This window comes from Notolabrus celidotus, chromosome 21 (genome assembly GCF_009762535.1).
Source record: "Notolabrus celidotus isolate fNotCel1 chromosome 21, fNotCel1.pri, whole genome shotgun sequence".
Taxonomy (NCBI): Eukaryota; Metazoa; Chordata; class Actinopteri; order Labriformes; family Labridae; genus Notolabrus; species Notolabrus celidotus.
In genome coordinates this window covers 7,229,322-7,248,482 of record NC_048292.1, presented here as the reverse complement: position 1 = coordinate 7,248,482, position 19,161 = coordinate 7,229,322, and the positions used below count along the sequence as shown (strand labels likewise).

Here is a 19,161-nt window from a genome sequence, read left to right as displayed (position 1 = left end):
AGACGACAGATTGGCCATAATTCTCCTGTCAGCCACCACCTCCACAGGGTCCAGGACTGAGCTGGCCTTCTTCCCCAGTTAGTTCAGTTTTCCTCTCCTGTATCCTGTCCACCCACAGCAGGTGAAATGCAGTCATGAATAGGAGTACATTCTGTTACATCAAGTTTATTTAGAAACCAGTACTTGAAATCTCTAAAAACTATACCATGGAATAAAAACAGCAACTAAATTACTCCAAGCACAGACACCTTAGTTTGAAATGTTCATCTGGAATGGAACAAAGGTGACGTATACAGATCACTGTGCGCCAAAACAACCCGCCATAAGAACAGTTTCTTCCCCCAGGCTGTCACTCCGATGAACACTGAACCATAACAGTGTCATACCTGTTGGATCAATACTCTCTGTAAATATACAATGCAACAATTCTCCAAGCAGAATTCCATATTTCTATTTATTTTATAATTTAACTACTATCTTTTTTTTAATGTAAAAACTACCTCTGCTACTCACCACTGCACTTTATCATACTATTTTAGCCGGTATACATTAGTCATGCCTATTTGTTGTTCTTTTGTATTTATAGCTGATGTCATTGTTATTATTTTGTATTTTATTTTTATTTATATGTCTTATTCTTATGCCTTGTACAAAGAGAGCACAGTTTATCTAAGTCAAATTCCTTGTGTGTTCAAGCATACCTGGCCAATAAAGCTGATTCTGATTCTGATTCTAATAAGTTCCTCCAAAAAAGAATACTCAAGTAAAGAACAGATACTCAAAACATGTACCTAAGTGCAGTCCTCAAGTGAATTTACTCTGCTACTGCCCACCACTGGTAATGCTCTTGTAAATATTATTAGTCACATTGAACTCCTTTAACACAAACTGTGAGGTAAACTAACACCTCCATGTCGCGACACCTGACACCTCAGGTGCGTCGTCTCTCGCCCCGCCCTCTCTCAGTGTCAGTGCGTCGGTGGATTCACCTGAGCTGGACAACAAAGCAGGACTCCACAGTAATCCAGGAAATGTACCTATCAGGTTCAATGAAGGCACCGAGTTAGACTCTTCGCAGAATTGGTCACAATGGAAGAAGTGTTTTTCAAATCTGCTTTACCTGCTCAGGAGTCGTTCGTGCTGGATGACACCAGCCTGGCTCTGCCAACCGAGCCGACTCCGAGATCCTCGACACGGGTGAACTCCAACGAGAGGAACCTCCGTGTTCACCAGCAGGTTCAGCTCACCTTGGCTCGAAAGGCGAAAAAGAGTGGGTCAAATGGTAATGTAAGGTTTAATAACTTCTGTGGTTAATGTACGGCTGGATTAAAAGGAAACCACTTCTGAAAATCAGCTGTTTTTGCACAGAGAGATGTAGACCAGGCCACTCCTACCTTTGGATAGCTCTTGTATCTGAACAGGTCATTTTAAGAATTAAAGAGCAGGCCTATAATTAGTTTGTATGTTGAAATATATGTATGTTTCACTTTGGTGTAGGAAGCATATGTTAGACAATTGCACCATACCAACATTATTTCTTTACCTCTTTCACTGAGCTTTGGTTCTGCTGTTACCAATTGTCAGTGACTGAGCATGACTGAAAGTATTGAGTAGTTTAATCAAAGAGTGACTTTACTCTTTCAAGGTCTTTACCTAATTAAATAAAACTACTAACACCTGAAGCTATAACTATATTCATATCATTTTAAAAAGTAATCTAAATTGTGTAGCAGGGCCATCTTTGTCCTATTTATGTCCTGCTAAATATCTCAAGAGCCTCTCAATGTCCCAAGTTAAGACCCACTACTACAAACCCATATGTAAGAACACTCATAAATCAAGGTATTGATTGAAGATATATATTATGTGTTGCATGTTCAGATTATACTACCATTTGAATGTAATTCAGATACACTTTTGTGACCGGAATGCCTGTGGTGTAGTAGTTTGCCTGTCCAACAGGTTCCTGCAGTTTCATTCATTAGCCTTGAGGAAGATGGAAGTGACAGCTGACACGGCTTGACTTTGATATATTACCAATACCAACTGACCTGCTTTCTAGGAGGGGTCATGGCTTATTTTTTTGCTGCACTAGTGGCCTAAACAAACAGCATGTGGATGGATCAGCTTTAAACCTAATTCATCAACCATCCTCCATCATCAACCAAATATGCAGATTATATTCTTACCACTGATTCATTCCTCAAAGGATCAGTTTCTCATCACTTAAATTCGTCCTCTTTATGATTCAAATTGTCCACTTTTTGCTTTATGTTAGTTTAAGTCCTCATTTGTTTGTCCCAGTCCTCTGTTTTCCTCTGCAATGCAAATACAAACATTTGGTTTGCTCCACTTTAAACATGCCTGCAGCCCTGTCAGTATGTACTTAAACTCTATTATTTTAGCTCAGAAGGCCGGGGGGGGGGGCTCCCGCCCCTGAGCTTGGGAAGAGTTGTTGTTGCTATGCCTCTAGGTAAATACATTGTGAAACATAACACTCTAACAAAACCTCTTTAACTTGTTTCAGGTAGTGTCCATTTACAGAAAAGCACAACAAAGACCTTTGATGCTGCAGATGGACTTTTACACAACACGAAGGTAGGGGAAAGTTTTAGATTTATGCTTTCACATACTCACTGACACTAAAAGCTACTGTTGGTAGTCACAGAGTAAACATCTGTTCAGAGAGAGGGACTTCGAGTGTGAACACTATCCCTCCCAACCAGATTTCCTCTTAGCCCCCCAACACAGATCGGCATGTGCAGTCATGATAGTGCCGGACTCATAACCAATCGGAGGATGTAGTAGCAGCTGCCCCTTAACAAATTAGGACAGAGGATTGGACATTAGCTATGATTGGTCCGTCATAACTGGATCGAGGGGAATAATAACAGCTTGATACAAAGGCATTGGAAAACACAGAGATAGTCTCAAATTACTCCACTTACTGATGAGTACCGATGAGCATTATGACCTTTTCTCCAAACCCAGCAGGGAAAAAAACAACGTTGTTTACACCATTCCTACCAACAGCAGCTTTAAGTGACATTGCTTGTCGGATTTTCACCTTCTAAAAGCTGTCTGTTTGACCTTTGAAGAAGTACAACTTCATGACAGATCGCTGTCAGTTCAAACCTTGGTGTGCTTTTGTAGCCCTCTCTTCTGATTGTGTGCTTGTCAGTACAAAGAAAGCAGATGGACCAGCGAATGCATCTGAAGCTGTGATTTAAATATTGAACACCGTCATTTGAATGTAGTCAAATAGCTACTGAAACATGATTTGCTTTAAGATCCAGCTCCATATTATTCACCATATTTTATATTTTACAGTGTTAGCACAGGATGTTTGGCAGCCTGAATTTGCTTAATTAAAATTGATACAATTTATTTAAAATGTTTTTTTTATTATTATTATTATTTTTATAAAACTGTCTTCTTGCTTGAACTTCTTCTGAGCTTCCTTAAGCTGAAATGTTTTGTAAATACACGTGTCTGACCGATGCCTCCTTTTTATCAAGTTTAACTGCTAGGCCAACTGGCGCCTTACATTATCCTGCTTTACTGATATATATCACATTGAACTTTACATTTTCATTTACAGTAGAGTCTAAACTTTAGGGTTTCTCCATTTGAATTTTGACAAATGTAGAAAACACCTGTATAAGGTATTTTCTTCTTCTGTTGACATTTTCTTCTGACTCAAACAGTCCTGTAACACTACCAAAGCCCATACTGTGTTATGGTTTGTGGTTGCTTCGTGTCTGTTCCTTGATTTGGTCAACATCTCTTCCACCTAGCTCCTGTTTTAAGTCCTCTTGCTAGTGTCTGTGCTGTTTTCTCCTCCTGTCTTCATTTCTTTGCTGTCGACTGGTCCTCTATTGATGATGAATCTAAAGTTTTGTGCTCTCCAAATAAATTGAGTGCAATTTCAGAGATAGCCTCCTTGTTATTTACCAGTGCTATTGTAAACATTTTTCAACATTTATGCCACATGATCAACAGGTAAAGGTGAAATATAAACTTTATTTATGTTGCCAGACTCCTTTTCACAGAATGGTTGGTTAAAAAGCTGGGTAAAAATTTGAAGTCCTCCCTAAATTCTCAAAACTAGGAGAATAAAGAAGTCACAATGTATTGAAGTTTTTTTTTCTTTGTACAGGTTAATGGATACTGCTTCAGCAACAATGCTCTCTCTACCAACCATGTGCGTAGACCATCCAGGAGGGTGGAAGTTTCTCCCCCACACAGCCCAGACATCGCCCGCAATCGATTAACTTACAGCTCCAACCGTTATGCCACATACACCCACCCAGGACCCAGTCAGCCACATAGGATTGGAGCCCTGCTGGACAACACTCTCAGTTCCAACTCATTTCGTCGTTATGCCTTCTCAGAGGCTCCTTGTATCAGACGACCGCTAGCATCCTCATCGACACTCGGGAGCTACCGTGGGAGGTCCCAGAGACAGATCGCAACTCCACAGCCTGTGTTTGCAAATGCAGCGTTTCAGCAGAGTGGTGAATTTGGCTCTCGCTGGGGTCACAGCCAAACCATTGTCAAACAGGATAAACATGTGGTGCAGGGACAGAACGGTGAAAAGATGCATAGTGCTAATCAGCCTGATGAGGCCTTGTCCTGGTTGGCTAAGGTCAGGAATGATGGTCAGAGGCTCAACAGACTGAATTCTTACCCCCCCTCAGTCATCAGCATGGAGGTGGACATGGGGAGGCAGATGGAAGTAGAGACCCCCATTCAGCAGATTCAAACACAGAACGTCATGACACTGTAAGATCTTGTTTTTTCATGCTGGGTTTGCACATTTGATGATACAGTCTTAAGGGTCTGTGTCCATTAACAGTGTTTCTGTACAAGACCAATGCTGCACTGTTTTTGGTACTTAGCATCCTTTGAGCAAAAACGCCTTTTTTATCAGCTGTTTTGTATCAAAAAGGGGCGGGACTTCTGATGTCAATAATGTCAGCAAGATAGCAGAGGTCCTTATGGGAAAGAAACTAATCACACTTGTTTCAAGGGAACAGTCTCGAGGTCTAGAGCTGCCACTAATGCTACACCATTTCTGTTACATGTTTTTACATTTTCTTTGCAAAAGTCGATTTGAAACAGACTTAATGGGCAACTTTAAAGGAAGCATACGCACCATCTGACAGTTTTCATGACCTACCAGTAACTGCTGGTGAGAAGCACTCTGAAATTGAGGTTGTGACTACTGCCAGTAAAAAAAAATGCTGTTAGTGGACACAGGCCCTATATCGTCCTGAGGTGGGATCCAGGCCAATGGATGTAGTTTGAGACATTTTGAGATAGTATATATTGTCACTAATGTCTGTCTTATCCAACAGGAAGTCGGAGAACAAGCCTCCAGAGATGACAATAGAGAGAGCCATAAAACTACTGGAGGAGGAAAACGAGGAAACCCTCATCAGTGCAGCCAGTTACATACAGAGTCAATGTTTCAAGAGTGCAGAAGCAAAGAAGATGGTAAGTTTAATCACATGAGGAGTATGAGATCATTCTAAAATTATTTAAAAAATAATTTTTGGCTGTTATTTTTGAAACCCAATTAGCCTTATCTAATGAGAGATACAGAAAGCCTCATTTGTTCACATTTTAAAATGTGGTTTCAGTAGCGGTCTATTTTGTTGTTTTAGATACATGTTCCAATTTTTCATCTGGCTGCAGTTCATGTGAAATCCATGAATTTTCTTATCTGATTTGGCTTTGAGAAGGGAATGTATTCTAGTAAAATAATCATTGCATTGGTGATTTCCCTGACTTTTGCAAATTTACCAAAACTCAAATTGGGTTTGTTAGTGTGTCATGGGTATCCCTGTGCATGAGCTGATTCTCAAGCACAAACTAGAACTGAAACAGACAAGAAAGCACGCTCTAGACAGTAAAGGCTGACCATGATATTAGAATTTAAACCTTTGATAAAGTTAAGCATGCTGTTGCTGAATTAATTATCACATGTCAATCCTTCAGATACAGTTTATGGACGCTTTACTTTAACATTTCAACAGACAAAGCAAGTTTTAGTTTTCAATTTGTTGAGTGTATTTAATCTTACAGTAATCATTTCTTCACTCTTGTTTTCAGGTATATTATCTTCGTGGAATAGGAAAGCTTCTGCTGCTCCTGCGCAGCGACAATGAGGAGGTGCAGAGTGTCGGCGCTGGGGCCCTGCGTAATGTCGTTTACCAGAGTGCTGAAAACAAGATGGAGGTGAAGGAGAACAACGGCCTGGCTTCCATTTTTCGAGCACTGAAGAGCAGCCGTGATGTTGAGACCAGAAGAGAACTTACAGGTCAGCTCTTTTTTTGATATAGCTGAACAAATAGGAACTTAGATGTTTATTAAAACCAGTTGTTTTACTGCAGAAATGCCAATGCAGAATTAGAATACACTGTAGCAATGCACCAACTTAGGTACCGCATTCTTCAAAAGCCGTATTTGGAGAGTCTTTGCATCCCAATTGTTTGATAATGTTTATAAAGATAGTGAAGTTATGTGATGCTAGCTATGTTAGTTAGTTAGTTAGTTAGTTAGCAACCCATCCACCTGGTGGTAGGTGAGGGGATGGCGCTATGTGACGTAAGTGTAAGGGCAGGAAAAGCTGGTGACACAGGAAGGACATTCTAGGTAGACCAGACCGCCTCATTTCAGTTCAGCATGAGTGGTCTTCACCAGGGGTTCCCAAACTTTTCAGCCGGCGACCCCCAAAATATAGGTGCCAAAGACTTGTGACCCCTACTGTCCCTTGAAGTGGTTAAATGTTGCTTCATACTTCATTTACTTCAACTTCAAAATTAGTTTATCTACATTATTAACTGTTAGCTAACCCTAACTCTAACTTTAGGAGTCATCTGGTAACAAAGAAAGTCAGAAATACACAACAATTACAATTTTTGTCTATATTTTTACAATAATGGGTAAAATTACCAAATTTGGATTACTGAAAAAAATATGGAAGACATCTCGCAACCCTCCATTGGTGTCTCGCGACCCATCAGGGGGTCCCGACCCACACTTTGGGAATCCCTGGTCTATACAACCCATGAAGGCTTGGTCCTTGAAGAATCCTACCCCTGAAGTGGGCCACAGCTTGTTAAGACAACTGGCTTTTTTATGCATTTTTAAAACCTAACTATCAGGGTTTTTACATACAGATATATATCATAGTTTTTTAGACAAATGTCTTTACAAGTCCTGAAGAACATCCTCGTCCCACTCCTAGGTCTGTTGTGGAACCTCTCCTCTCATGACCTTTTGAAGGAGCGCCTTTCCAGAGAGGCTTTATCCGTCCTCACCCACTCCGTCCTTGTGCCCAGTTCTGGCATTTCTGAAGGGGAGAACCCAAAAGATGAGCTCCTAGCAGATGATGATGCCTTCCACAATGCCACTGGCTGCCTGAGGTAGGTCTCTTTGTCAACTTTGAAACGAGATACCCAGAGGTCTTTTCGCAGAGTAGGTTTTTTGTTGGGTGAAATTAGACACTGTTACTGGTGTCAGATAGTCAGCTGATATAAAATAAAAGAGTCAGTCAAAGAGTTCAGCAGCTACAAAACAAACAATTATTTACCTTAATGTCAAATTTGTCTTGTGAAAAAGTTAACAATCTACCAGGTTCAAGCGGTGTAGAGCTGATGATGGGTCACTGTAGCACAAGGCCATCATTTTAAAAGGACAAGAGCTAACAAAGGGCAGAACAGAAACGGTCACATGACTGAATTCTACTGTTAAAACAAACAGGAACACTGACTATATTTCTATGGAGGGAGTCATCCAATGAGGTATTCTTTTAGTCCTGTTTTAATTATTTGAAAACATCCTTTATAAGATTAGGGGACTACAGTCATGCTGTTAGCTTATTGAGGCTGTGCTTAAGGGGAATGCTAGCATCAACAGGCTAACATGACAAGGCCTATGATTTTAACACGCTCATTTGCAGATGGAATGCTTATGTTAAAAATTGTTTTTTAAATTGCTTTACTCATAAACACAGAATAAAAAGTAAAAAATTGGCCACTGGGAATTAATTTGCTTCCCAGATATTTAATCCTGAACACAATAATTCAACAATTTAGAACTTCCAAGAGAATTGTGAAGATATTTCCCTCAAGATGACACAGTTTGGGATGTTTTAGACTTATATCAAGCTAGCTGTTGTGGATTGTAACCAGGACTGGACCCAAAAGCAGAACTCAGGCAAAGAGGGATTGTGAAAATACAATCTTTTATTGGAGTTCACTCTGTGGTAGTGGCGCCGTGAGTACAGAGCGGAGCAGTCCCTCTCTCCGGCGTACTCACACAGAGGGTAACTGGAGCTCAGGCAAAGGCAGGCAGGTTCAGCAGCAGACAGGGAAGGGATCAGCACGAGAGCGGGAAGCATGCACGGCAATCTCTGAAGCAAGATGGAAACACACAAGGATAAGCAAAAGATAAATGCTTGAGGAGCCACGTACTCAGAATACCACTGAAAGCTGAAGTACGATCTGGCGATGAGTAGGAGGAAATCCAGAGGCTTTATAGTAGAGGGTTGATTAGTGAATGGCTTCACCTGGTGCTGCCTGTTGATTGGAAACCCACCCACATTCACCCACAAGAAGCAAACAAGGGGAAGAGACACAGGAAGAGGAGTAACAGACAAGGAAATGACAAAACACACACACAAAGAGGGAGAAGGGAGGGCTGCCATGATGAGGATCATGACACTAGCATGGCTAAAGGCCAGGGTTGTCAAATGATTAGTTGTATTAATCACAATTGATTGCTGAATTTCAACCTTTAATCGTGTTTAATCACATGTTAAAAACTATTTCAAGAGGGCACTGGTGGCCTAGCGGTCTAAGCGCCCTACATACAGAGGCTACAGTCCTTGTCATTTCTTGCATGTCTTCCCCCGCTCTCCTCTCCCCACGTTTCCTGTCTCTCTTCAGCTCAATATATGCAATGTAAAGCAGTTCTTATCAGTGTCTTGTTTTGGGGATCAAATAAATGCAGGGAAGTATACTTTAAGATCTTGACTTTTAGATTTATTATTTAAAAAATGCTGCACTTCTGCACCAGTGAGCTCTGAACGAATGACTTCAAGGTAAGAGACAGCTTCAAAGTGTTTCATCTACAGGTCTGTGGAGATGTTGATGCCGATTGAAATGAGTCTGATCAGCTGGGCCTGTACGCAAAGCTCACATTACGCAGCTCAAACTCAAAGTACTTCAGTAATCTTGTAATTCTGTTTGACACACAGTGCATATATATTACATATTAAGTTCATATACAAGTTCAAACATATTATCGCCGTGTTTACAAAGCAGGAGGTACAAGATGCACTGCTCCCCTGGCAACTACAGCCAGATCAAATAAGTGAAAGACTGAATTATTGATGGTGCGCCCTCCTCTCTCTGCTCTGCTGAGCTGAAATCACTCGGCCTCTCTGCTCCGATGTTCTCAAGTTCTCCTTTATGTTCTCAAATGTTTTGAGCTTTCTGTGGATGAGAAAATGATCCTTTTCTCTCTCTTATTCACATCCCATCACTGCACAAAGAACCTGCTGAGTGGAAAGAAAGTCTTAATAATTAGGGGCTGGATGTTTAGGATTGTGCACTTGCTATCTGTGATGCTGTGTAAAGTGTTGGTGAAAACGAATTTTGATGGTTTGCAAACGATGTAAATCCTTTGTTTACAAGAAAATAGTGCAAAGGCAACATATTTAGTATGAGAAATATGGTATGATGCTAGCAACAACTTTCAAAAAAGTTGGAAGAGGGACTAAAAAAACACTGAAAAATGTGTGTAAAGCTTAAAAACACCTGGATGAACGCCTCCAAACTAATAAGGTCAACTTGCAACAGCTCTGCTCTGTCCTTACGTACCCTATGTCAAAGAAAAATGTTAAATGAACTGCAGTCTGTTACCCTGTGATGTTCAATTGGAGCTCTTGAAGGCCTAAAGGGTTCTGGTATTCATAATCAACCTGCTGAAAACTTGTTTGACACACTACTGGAATAACAGAGGACATATTTGACGGTTGGCGGATTAGCTGTGTGAAATATGTATTTACTGTTGGACACAGTTAATCCTTCAAAATGAGAGCGAGGCAGATTTGGGTACTTTGTGTGTGAGTCAAAAAGAGAAACTCCAGGATTTTGGTAGACATGACAGAGGAAGATCAGGGACTTGTTGACGACAGCATTTCCAGTCTGGTTCAGGAGTTTGACGATGAAAAAGAGGAAAACAATATAGACCAGGTCCAAAGTTACATATGAAGAAGGGAACAGTCTAAAGAAGAAGGTTCAGGAGCACCACTCTTTCAACAGCAGAGACTACTGCAACACTTTCTTTGAAGAAGGTGGCATCGAAGACAAAGATCCTCCTGAAGAGGCCTTGGAGATGGAAAGAAAAGATGCAAAAACAGCACAAATAAGAAAGAGTACAACATATTGGACCTGGTTGAGGAGTCTGATAGAGACAAAGAGGACATGGATATAGAATATGGACCAGGTCCTGGAAGCAGTTGAAGAACCAGCAGAACATCAAAGCTGAAACAAGGAAAATCACAATACACCTCAAGAGAAAGAGAAAGAATCTTTGTCCTCTGATTATCAAGCTCCTCAGACTTAAATTAAAGACAAGGCCAACATCAATGCATCACAACAGAGCGGCTTTAAAAATAATGGTATACATGAGAGGCTGCTCTGTAAACCTGAATTGACGTCTCACTGATAATTACAAGAAAACTCAAGAGCAAGAAATCAAGATTGAGCCCTTGCTCTCAAATTCAGGATCTTCAAACTGAAATTGCAGACAAAAACAAGACGGTCGAGCAAATTGAGAGGATGCAGAGTTGAACCCAAGTGAACTGACGGTTGAGGCCTGCTTGTCGACCTCTTTTTGCAGCAGTTCAAGGATGTTGACCTCTCTTATTTCAGTTCCTTCATGTTTGCACTGATACTTTCCTTTCTGCAGAAGCTCTTCAATCTCCTCTTTGTCTTTAAGCTCTTTGGTCATTTCACTGATTATCTTCTCTTTGCTTCCATTGCACTCCTGTTGCTCTCTCTGTATCTCCTGAATATGTTTTCTACCAAGTCTGCTCTTATCTCAGGCAGCATCAAGTTTAGCCTGCAGAGTGTGAATCTTTGAAACTTGTTGTTTTTCAAGAGTCACACAGCCCAGCTCTTGAGCTTTTCATTCCTGCTTAACAGCAGTCTCAAATTTCCTCTGTACTGATTGAGTCACATGGTTTAATTTTTGTGTTGTACTCTGCAGCAGTGGGTCAAGGGCCTCTACTTTTGTCTGTTCCTCCTCGAGGTCTGAGGCGTGCTTGTCGACCTCTTTGTGCTGCAATGAAATTATGTTGCCCTAGTCTGAAGAGCCTCGATTGTTTTGAGTTTCTCTTCATGCCCTGTAGCATGAGCACAGGTTTTGCTCACAAGCCTTGCACTGAAGATGCAATCTTGTTGAGAAACTCTGGGTTCTTTTTGATCTTTTCTGAGAACTGAGTCCTGTTTCTCAGCCTTCTCCTCTTGACTCCTCTGCTTCACTTTGACAACTTCCTGGACCAGGCCAATTTTCTTTTTGCTCTTGCTCATTAAAAAACTCTGTAGCCAGGTCTGAAATGCTGTCTTCTTGAATATTAGCAAGCTTTGTTGACTTCCCTACAAGTCTCTGACCCTTCCCTATTATTTCCTCCTCCATCCCCTCTGCATCACAGCTGTCTCCAGAGGGGTTTCTCTTTTTAGACCCCATAGAGTTCACAAGAGATATGAAATTAATGAATAGCAAACGTAGCTAATCCAATATTTGTAATACGTGTCCTCTGTTGGTCCAACACGTTTCCAGCAGGTTGATTATGAATACTACAACCCTTTAATATGGGCTGAGATTTGTGCCACTCGAAACTGATACTGAATAATTATATTGAATTTGAAAAGCATGTTTTGAAACTGAATTTATTTGATTTGAAACTGTATTTAACCTACTTGAAAATTCAACTCTCTATTTTCCTTAAATAAAAAAATAAAAAAATTCTATTTCACTTTTTTTTTTCTTCCACTTTTCAAATTCAATATCATTTTTCAATTTCAGTTTCTAGTGGCACAAATCTCAGCCCATACTTTAAGCCTTCATGGACTCCAGTGAAACATCAGAAGCAAATAGGATGGGTTTGAATCCTGAAGACGGATTACACTTTCCATTGTAAAGGGACAGTTCACCCAATTTTAAAAAATACTGTGTTATAAACCCATTCTTATTCTTTTATTGTCTCATGGTTGCTTCTGGCTTTGCAAAGTGTTTAAATCATATGATTGCAAAAGGGGGGCATTATCCTTTGTTACACAACAAGTATGATCAGTTCTTTGAACATTTCTGATTTTTCTCACATGCTACAGTGGGACTGAATCCTTCTTATCTGACAGAAACACACTGCAGTGCCATCCTGATTGTATTTACTGTTTGGTTTCCAGAAATCTGAGCTCTGCTGGTCCAGAAAGCAGGAGAGCAATGAGGGACTGTGAGAATCTTATTGACTCTCTGGTCTACTACGTCCGGGGAGCCATAGCTGACTACAAGACGGATGACAAGGTAAAATAGAAATGAGAAACTTTCCAGAGAAAACTTGTATTTATTTATATGGGAATGGTTACAGGCTTTTCTGTTAACTGCATCATTCTGATATAAGTTTCTACCACATGTGCATGCATTGAAGCTCTCATGTACCTGCATGCATTTCTTGATGTGATGTACCATAAGCCAGGGGTGTGTCCGGAAGGGTGGCCAGGGAATGGCACCATAGACTGTAAACAAAAATGGACAGTGTTGCTCCGCCTCCAGGGTGCAGCCATTGTGCAGCCAGAGCCTGCGAAGACACAGAATTTGCCACGGTAATTTCTGTGTTGGCACGGTAACGAGCTCCGCCCTACAGCGTAGCGTCACAAGATCCTATGGAGTTTCCCTCTACCGCAGCTGTCAATCAAAGCAAACCTGGACGTAAAACCCCGTTTTTTCAACCTCTGATAACTAACGAAAAAGAAACTTTTCAGAAAAAAAGAGGCCTTGAACACAAAACAGTCAAATACTAATATTAATACTAACTACATATCACCACAGCATACAGATGTGAGAAACATTCGTACCACCAGCATTTAGATTTTTAAAGATTGATTGCAGCCCCATTCAAATGAATGGGGGAGACAGAGATTTTGACCTATACTACAGCCAGCCACCAGGGGGCAGACGCTTTGCTGGAAGCTTCACTTCCAGCCGAGCGAGATGCACCCCTGGGTGGCACCGACTCCCCTTGAAATCTGATTGGTTTTATTTAAGAAATGTTAATTATGTTTTGGGGCTTTTATGCCTTTTCCAGCTGTGACAACTGTGACTCTGAACTTATATCTTTTTTGTTTTTGTTTTGATTTCTTTAAGAATTAAGCTAAAAAGATGTATGTGCCGTCACTCTGTTGTTTCCTTTTAAATCTATGATGTTCACTTGAATATTACAGCTGTACGGTATTTTAATGATAGTTGTTAAAGTAGAGAGTAGGACTGCCACAAACGATTATTTTGATACTGTTGACGTTAATGTTAGCAGCTAACTAGCCAATTAGCTTACCGAGACAACTGTCCCTCTTCGTCAGAAATCGAATTAGCCACGACATGCTTCCTTTTCAGATGCTCGTATGTTGCCTTCGTACTGCCATGGAAGGCAAGTTCTGCCTTGCAGATTTTGCATTGACTCTTCTTCCCTTTTATTTTGGAAAAATGCTCCCAAACTTTCGAGCTCCTTAGCCGGCTAGCTATGATACTGTTTGGGCATAAGTTTTCCGGTGACATCACAGCTGACCCCGATTACCACTACTGCACATGTGCGTCAAGGACAGAAAGGCAGACAAGACAGCGGAAGGTACAGCGGCAGTTTCAAGAGAAAAACAAAGCTTCAAGAAATAAACGATGATGTCGATTATTAAATAAGTCGTCAACGATTTTGATAGCCGACGTCATCGTGACTAGTCGACTAATAATCTTGGCAGCCCTAGTAGAGAGTAAAGACAAAGAGAGTAAATGTTCTTAATTTGTGTGTGTGTGTGTGTGTGCACATACCCTGGCCACCCCTGCCTATCAGTGCCTCAGTTGGGCCACCCCAATTGAAAAGTCTGAACACACTCCTGCCAAATCAGGCTAAGCCATAACCAATATCAAGTCATTGATCCTGTTGCTTTTCACAGGATTAAAAAAGTCACTGTCCTGAGTCCAGTGGGTTCTCTTTTAAACCCACTGAATGAAACCACCTGTATCACTCATGCTTTCATTCAGGCTTCAGTATGTTCTATTTTTGTAGGCTACATGACTCAAAAGCTTGCTGTCCTGTGTTAAATTTGATATTTACATGCTCTAAAGTCCACAGAGAACTGCATGTGCATCTTGCACAACCTGTCCTATCAGATGGAGGCAGAGCTCCCTAAGAAGTACATCGCAGATCTCGGAGAATCTCGACAAAACTTGGCTCCCCAGCCCAAGCCTCTCGGCTGCTTTGCTTATCGCAGCGCCAAGATCACAGAGGTAATCCCTTTAGATGAAAATCCACTCTGACATTACAAAAGGTTTCCTCACGGTGTAGAATTTAAGAGCCGTACTGTGTGAAAACTGCTGGAGCACTGCAGGTTTAATTAACAGCCCTTTATTTGAAGCCTTATATTTAATAAAGAATCCTCACAGGTCTTTTATAACTGTTTAATATGTTTAACTATCATCTGTATTTCAGCCAATCATGGGCATTACACATTCTATACTTGAGTGTGGAATGCTGTACTCATGTTTATTAGCTGCCTCTTGTTGTCAATATGAGCAGAGTCATCCAAACTAATCTGCAGCGTTTCTTCTTCACCCAGCAACTGGAGCGACACTGCCCCCTGCTGGAGGACAAGGCAAACCCTCATGGCATTGAGTGGTTGTGGAGCCCCATCACAATCAGGATGTACCTGTCGCTGATCGCCCGCAGCGTGCGTCCCCAAACACAGGAGGCTGCTGTCGGAGCCCTGCAGAACATCACAGCTGGGAACGGAGTGGTAAGATGAGACAGATTTAAACTGATGTCCTGTAAAGAGGAAAGGAACAACAGAGACCACACAGCCTTCTTAAGACTTTAAAATATCTTTGTTTGGATTTTACGATCTTGCTGTGACTCAACTTAGGGCTTAAAGTTGGTTAGTAGTATTTATTTATAACATTTGGCTCATTGTGATAAATTTTCTGTGATCTCACAGGTAGCTGAAGCCATCACTTTCACTATTGTTCAGCGGGAAACTGGCCTTCAACACATCAAGAAGATTTTAGAAGAAGGAGAGAGTGATGTGAAGAGGACAGCCATATCTTTAGTCAAAAACCTCTCACGCTACCAGGAGCTACATCCTGAAATCGGTAACTCATGCCTCTGGTTGAGAATCGATGCTTGTTCACTCATGTTCCTGTGACGTCTTCACTGTCAGATGTGAGGTGAGGTGTGGTGTACTTGCACGAACCTCCTGAAAAAAATTGCAGACATTTTCAGAATGAGCTGCACTTGTGAATGCAATTAGCCAAAAATGTTTAGCCTGCCTTTGACCTGACTTTGTCCTTTAAGGCTGCTGGTTCTAGTTCTGGGTACAGTCAATAGTTGTCTGGTTGGGGGTGATGATGGATATACAGTATCATGCAACTAATGGTAGACAAAGTACACAGCTTCATTTCTTAAGTCAAAGTATAGATACTCCATGTCAAATATTACTCCAATTCAAGTGATAGTTGCTCTGTCAGATTATTACTTAAGTTAAAGTCCTGAAGTACTTGCTTTTAAAAATACTTAAGTATTCAAAGTACTTTTTGAAATAGCTCAAAACTTTGTATTTTTACAAAGCATGAGTGCAGTCAAGAATACATAGGAGTACATTATGTTACATCATGTTTATCTAGAAACCAGTACTTGAAATCTCTAAAAACGATATCATGGAATAAAAACAGGAAGTTACTCCAAGCACAGACAACTTAGTTTGAAATGTTCATCTGGAATTAAACAAATGTTACGTAGCTCGACACGCTTTCTCAGGTTGGACTGTGAATCTTTGTATGTTTGAGCAGAGTGGGAAACAGGGAGAACAGTGCAAAGAAAACTTATCATTCTTCATTTCAAAAACCTCTAACACGGGCTGAAGATATGGCCATGAGTGCTAAGGTGGATAATTAAAGCCATCATTACCACCTCTCCATGAACTGCCTGATCTGAGTGAAACATGCTCTGTGTTTGCTCCACATTCAACCGTGGAGACGCACAATATACAGGTACGACTAAACCACTGAGACAAACAGAACTACACAAACACATTTTACTGCCTTAAGGATCAGATTTCAGAAAAGAGAAGGAAATTCATGAGCGGACTTCAAAGCAAAAGTAGTGAGTAAGTAGAGCATTGATAGAAATGTAGTGGAGTAAAAGTAATAAGTTCCCCCAAAAGAAATACTCTGTACTGTACTCAAGTAAATTTACTTTGGTACTGTCCACCACTTTATGCATCTAATGGTAGCCATAGACTGCTAAATATGGTGAATGGTTAGATTTCAGAAGAGTGGCACTGAATGGGATGCAGACTTCACACCATGAGGGACATGAGTGAAGAAGCACATTTCGAGGGCAGACTTCTTGTAATTTCCAGGAGTGCGTCTGTAAAAGAGTCTTTAGTTTATCTTTTGTTCTTTCTCCTGAAGTGAATCAGGTGCTGCCAGAGGTGGTCAGGATGCTGCCCCATGACGACACCGGCACCGACCTGCCCACTGATTTAACAGCAACTCTGTTGCACATCCTGATGAACCTGAGTCAGAGCGAGACGCAGCACGTTAAAGCCATCGTCAACCAGGGAGCCCTCCCAAGGATCATTAACATCAGCAGCAAGGACAACGGGTCAGTGTTCATGGTGGATAGGTGGAAGAAAAGAGAGAAATGTGTGAAGAGTTCATTTACAAAAACAGATAACTCTTTTTTTTATAAATTTTCAAAAAACATACTTCTTTGTGATATAGATTCCTAATAAAGTTACATTTTCAAGATATCTCTGATTAATAAAGTTATTTTGACTTAGTAAAAGCCACCCAACCTCAGTTGATTGATCATACCAAAAGCTAGTATTAGAAAAACCTTTTTTTGAAACCTTTTTTTAATTTTTCAAAAGTGAGTTAACTGTTTTTGCAAATGAAATCTTCATGTGTAAAAAAAAGGAAAGATTAATTCCTGTGTTACTCACAAGATCACACAGTTTTAAGGATTAACCAAAGGCGTACAGTTGGGTAGAGACAGTGGGGAATATCCCAATCATTGTTCAGCTACCACTTTATTGTCCCTTCAAAGTACAGCACATCACCATAATGTAAGTAACAGAGGAATAGAGAGAGGAGACAAAGAGGCAAGACTTAATTTACAAATACAGACGTTTTCACCTTGACATTTTAAAAACTCTTTTTTCGAGGCATCAGGATGGTATGGAATGAGGTTTTGGCTGTATCAAACCAGCTTGGAATAAAAAAGAAAATCAACTCTGATAGAAATATTTAAGTATATATATGATTGGTTCATGAAACCTCTACCCTTGAGACTAACACATCAGCAAAGAACCACAATCCTGGGATGTGTGTGTGTGTGTGTGTGTGTGTGTGTGTGTGTGTGTGTGTGTGTTTTTTTTACTGTTATATCTTGTGAAAACACTTCGTAGGTAGAGGAGAATAATTTTCCCTTTCAATTCCCAAGTTTCGGACCAACCAGAGCGGGACAGGGAGCATGTGTCCTGCTACACACAATGTGGAAACACAGCGATCTCCATGGTGCTTACAAGAAGGTGAGCTCCTATCCATGCAGCATGTTGTTTTCAGAAAACTAGTCAGACATGTTATTGAGACCGATTTTAAAGGTATGGGGAAGAAAATGTGATGATGTGTTTTTGTTTGTCTTACACTTGATTTATCAGGAAACACTTTATTGTAAGAGGAAATACTTTACACTGTCTGTTTTTCTACCACTATGACCAAATACATATTAAACAATATGCAAAAATGAATATTAAGTCCATAACCAACATCTCTTTCTGAACAGTGTGGGTACAAGAAAACTGACTTCATCAATCCAAGGACAAACAAGGCTGTGAACTCTGTCAGAGACTGAGTGTGAGATCTAAAAATACACTCCTAGTCTGTGCTGCACCAAACAACTCGATGAACTGCAACTCCTGTAATGGACTGTGTGTGAGGTTTTAGTAAGTGTTGATTTCTACGGAGGCCCCAAGCAGACATGTGTCCATACATTTTATTTACTCTGTGATTAAACATAGATTACTTTGATTTTAACTTATGTATCTCATTGTTGAAATAACAACACTGGTTGAGATAAGTTGATTTCTGTAGTTTTCTCAAGGATCTCATTTATGAATCCTGTAGAGAATAGCTCCCACAAAATAATGGGATCCTGTTATGATGAGAGAAAAAACTTAACCGTGTTATCCTGAGATTAGGAGAAAAATAAGATGAGATCTTGAGAAAACAACCAGACATTATGCACTTTGATGATAACACAGATTTTAAAATATGAATAAGTGTGTCTCTGCTCAGGGCTTCCATGGATTTCCAACATAGAGAGAGAGTTGTATATTATCTTTATTATTTCTGCAGTCAGAACATTGTGAACACTGCCTACATTCCCCACAAAGGTCCCAGGAAATGGCTTGTACATTTTTAGATTTATATGTATTTTCTTTGTTATATAATAATAATAATAATAATAATAATAATAATAATAATAATTCATTTTATTTATAGGCGCCTTTCTTACAACATAGCAATAATAAAAGCAACACTCAACAGTAAATAAAAACATACATTATAATAAAGATACAATACTAGAAAAATGAAAGGGGAGGGGAAGTCATTCCAGTCCCAAAGAGACAGATTTTATGTCAGTTGTGAGACAGATAAGTCTGATTTGATGAACTGACACAGCAAAAATGAAAACTGACACATACCTGAAAAATGAGATAAATATCACTGAACATTACATTAGTCATTTCATGGGACCTTCTAACACTGCTGTAGTCTTGTTGACATCAAATACTTTGAATCCTAGTGAGTAGA

The 19,161-nt window shown here is 40.2% G+C and overlaps 1 protein-coding gene across 1 annotated transcript; it reads left to right on the top strand.

Moving 5' to 3' along the window:
- The first annotated feature begins 916 nt into the window (after window positions 1-916).
- Window positions 917-18,859, top strand: pkp2 (plakophilin 2). Its single transcript, XM_034673976.1, has 13 exons — window positions 917-1,282; window positions 2,528-2,598; window positions 4,160-4,785; window positions 5,361-5,499; window positions 6,118-6,325; window positions 7,256-7,433; window positions 12,486-12,603; window positions 14,416-14,577; window positions 14,907-15,083; window positions 15,282-15,435; window positions 16,756-16,948; window positions 17,789-17,876; window positions 18,131-18,859. Exons 1-13 carry the CDS (start codon window positions 1,090-1,092, stop codon window positions 18,197-18,199), a joined length of 2,376 nt encoding a protein of 791 aa, XP_034529867.1. The 5' UTR covers window positions 917-1,089; the 3' UTR covers window positions 18,200-18,859.
- The last annotated feature ends 302 nt before the right edge of the window (window positions 18,860-19,161 follow it).

Coding starts and splice junctions, on each gene's coding strand:
- pkp2 (XM_034673976.1), top strand. CDS start 1,090: ATGGAAGAAGTGTTTTTCAAATCTGCTTTACCTGCTCAGGAGTCGTTC. Junction 7,434..12,485: donor AATGCCACTGGCTGCCTGAG/GTAGGTCTCTTT, acceptor TTTGGTTTCCAG/AAATCTGAGCTCTGCTGGTC. Junction 14,578..14,906: donor GCAGCGCCAAGATCACAGAG/GTAATCCCTTTA, acceptor TTCTTCACCCAG/CAACTGGAGCGACACTGCCC.